The sequence below is a fragment of the Salvelinus sp. IW2-2015 genome, linkage group LG20 (assembly GCF_002910315.2).
Source record: "Salvelinus sp. IW2-2015 linkage group LG20, ASM291031v2, whole genome shotgun sequence".
Taxonomy (NCBI): domain Eukaryota; kingdom Metazoa; phylum Chordata; class Actinopteri; order Salmoniformes; family Salmonidae; genus Salvelinus; species Salvelinus sp. IW2-2015.
This window is the reverse complement of record NC_036860.1, coordinates 8,326,550-8,329,915: the sequence shown is the minus strand read 5'-3', so window position 1 is coordinate 8,329,915 and position 3,366 is coordinate 8,326,550. Positions and strand designations below refer to the sequence as shown.

Sequence of the window (3,366 nt, the reverse complement as noted above, 5' to 3'; positions counted from 1 at the left end):
AGTAGATGATATAGAGTACAGTATATATACATATGAGATGGGTAATGTAGGGTATGTAAACATAGTATTAAGTGGCATTGCTTAAAGTGGCTAGTGGTACATTTTTACATAATTTCCATCAATTCCCATTTTTAAAGTGGCTGGAGTTGAGTCAGTATGTTGGCAGCGGCCGCTAAATGTTAGTGGTGGCTGTTTAACAGTCTGATGGCCTTGAGATAGAAGCTGTTTTTCAGTCTCTCGGTCCCTGCTTAGGGGAGGGGGTTGGGATGGTGTGCTGGGTGATAAGAGAAAAGAGGTATGTTGTGCTGGAGGCCATGGCACCTAAAACATAAATGTTCTATCATATATCAATGTATGCACCCCCATTTCCTGAAATGTTCCTATATTACTTTTGGCTGCCTACTTTGTTTTGGTTTATGTGCTGTCCACTCACCCACCTCCTGAAGGGAAGAAAATAGGAAATGAACAACAAGACAAACAGCATGTGGTGGTGTAGAGAGGATTGATAGGCTACAGGCTACTCTGCTCCAGTCACACTGTTATCTACAATCATCTTAATAGCCATGGTAGAGTGGAAAAATGCAAGTCTACAGTTTAAAGTCTAACAAAACCTCTCTCTCTCTCTCTCTTTCGCTCTCTCTCTCCCTCCTATTTCTCCTTTCTCCACTCCCCCTTCCTCTCTCTCCCACCCTCTCTCCCAGTCTCGTCAGACCCCGGAGGGAGAGTTCCTACCCCTGGACCAGTGTGAGCTGGATGTGGGTTTTGGGACGGGTGCGGACCAGCTCTTCCTAGTATCACCTCTCACCATCTGCCATGAGATCAATCCTAAGAGCCCTTTCTTTGACCTGTCCCAGCGATCCCTCATGAACGAGCAGTTTGAGATTGTTGTCATCCTGGAGGGCATTGTGGAGACCACAGGTGAAGGACCACTACCCTCTCTCCTCCTGTTAACCCTTTACTCTCTTCTTCCTACCCTTCTCTCCTCATTTTTAATTGATTATTCTTTCACTACCCTTTATCCTCCTTTTAACCCCTTACTCTCTTCTTCCTAAAGAGGCTCCTCCTTTTCAAAGGCCCAATGTAGCCATTTTTATGTCAATATCAAATCATTTCTGGGTAACAATTAAGTATCTTACTGTAAAAAAATGGGCCAAAAACCTATTTCTCAAGCAAGTTTCACGATGGAAAGCCAAAACTCCCGCCCATTCAAACCTGCTGATTAAAAGGTCATAACATTGGTAAAAAATGTTACGTATTTACAGTGGTAGTTTCATCAGCTGTTGTACAATATTATATAAAACACAGGAAAAAATGAATTTTGACTGCACTGGGCCTTTATTTGATTATCCTTCCACTCTGAGTCCTTTCCCGATCCTTTTCTTCTCCACCCCAACTGTTATCTCTTTCCATTCAGTGGGTTGCTCGTTCTCTATTTCCACCCTTTAGCTTGCAATTATGTTATTCCTCTCTCCTCTATTATCTGAACTCAAATTCAACTGTATTCTTATATGCGTATCAGTCTTACTTCTTCATGTCAACCTGCCACATATCCCCATGTAATATTTCCATCCAGATTCTGGAGAGAGAGTCAGACTAACACATCTCTCTTAATCTCTAAAACCCTGTGAGAATGTAGCAGATATTAGGAAGCGTTCAGTGGTAAACAGAGCGAGCAGTGGAGAGGTGGACTTTGGGTATTGAGGACAGCACCAGGCTCTCTCTCACAGCTGTACGCTTCCTGATTGAATTATGAAGGACATTTTGATACTTTGCAGTGATGGTTTTTATCCCTACCCCATGTATAATAGATAGGGTCATAGATGCGAATGTCACTTAGATAATTAAGCTGGGGGTTCAGCTGAAGTTTTACTATATTTCTCACTGGGCAGAATGCAGGGTATTTCTGGGATAATTCTGAAACAGTAAGAGACGTTGAACACAACAGCTGTACTGATCTACAGGCAGGCTGCAGGTGTGCTAGGTCGCCTACGGCAACAAAAGTGTTTTTCTGTCTTCGACATCGAACAATACGATTCCTCATCCTAATTGTCATACCTAAATAAACAAGTCTTTGTCTTCTCTGGCGTCATTTATTTATTTCCTGCTGCTTCTCTTTTCCTTTCATCTCTCCTCTGTCTCTCCCTCTCTCTTTCTCATGTCTCTGGGCAGAAGATGAATAGGCTTAGAGAGGAGGGAGGGATGAGCAGGCAGCATGGTCTGTGCCTGTTGATAATGTCATTAAGGCAGGCTGCAGCAAACATTTAGCCCCTTTTAGGCGCTCTTCTCTCTCTTCTCTCTCTCTCGTCTCTTCTCTCCTCTCTCTCTCCTCTTCTCTCCTCTCTTCTCTCTTCTCTCTCTTCTCTCTCTCTCTCGTCTCTCTCTTTCTCTCTCTCTCTCCTCTCTCTCTCCTCACTTCTCTCCTCTCCCTCTCTCTCTCTCTCTTCTCTCTCTCAGCAGGACTGTGTTCTCTGAGCTGAGGACAAGCGTTGGTAAGATGAGGGGGTCCTGCTCTGTATGAATGAGGTGCCTTAGGAGTCACCTGTGGTGGTCCGTGCACAATTGGTGAATCCCTTACTCCCCAGAGAAAGACATCCATATCATCCACTGAGAGACAGACAGAGCATTGTCCTGCCATTTGAGAAACCTTCTGTCACCAACTGATAGCGTTTGCAACTTTCTGGTGTCTGATTGGATGGTTATGGGGTCTCTCCACTACCCCACTATGATTGTGCATCAGCTCCTGTTCTCCTAGAGATGTGTGTTGTGTAGGCCTAATTGTCACAGCTTTCTGACAGGGTGTGTGTGTGTGTGTGTTAGATGAAGAGAGCCAGTGATAGGATTGAAAAGTTGCTCGGAGAAGAAGAGGCATTCTATTATGGAAATGGTCCATTTGATTAGTGCCAGTGGAGCTTACATAAATCTCTCTCCAGGGACATGTCCGCTCTCTGTCCGCCAGCTGGTTGCTCACTTGCTCAGCTGCTTTTGATTTTCATTCAAGACCCACAAAACATAACAGACTGTCAGTGTAAACTCAGGACACTCGGATGATGGGGCAACTGGCAGGAACGCCGGGCCCTGAAGCACCATCACTTCCGCTGCACCTGTATACCTTCCCGTCATGATCCACCATCAATAGGCAAATTATAGCAAATGATTCTATAGTGCAGAAATATAAATTAACTTTAATTCATTTCAGCTTTGGTTTGAAGATAGTCAAGGGTTTGGGTATAAGCTTAGCTTTAGGTTGTGATAACCCTTGGTAGTGATATTACTGTGTCAGCAATGTCAGAGAAAGGACAGTTTCTCTTTTCTGCAGTAGCCAGCTCTGTTTGGGGCAGCAGGTAGCCTAGTGGTTAGAGGTTGGGC

At 44.3% G+C, this 3,366-nt stretch overlaps 1 protein-coding gene across 1 annotated transcript in view; it reads left to right on the top strand.

Moving 5' to 3' along the window:
* Nucleotides 1–3,366, top strand: part of LOC111981443 (G protein-activated inward rectifier potassium channel 1-like) — a 94,494-nt gene that overhangs the window by 18,692 nt on the left and 72,436 nt on the right. Inside the window, exon 2 of the mRNA XM_070449380.1 lies at nucleotides 702–918. Coding sequence (XP_070305481.1) covers nucleotides 702–918 — 217 coding nt within the window. The remainder of the gene's footprint in view (nucleotides 1–701; nucleotides 919–3,366) is intronic.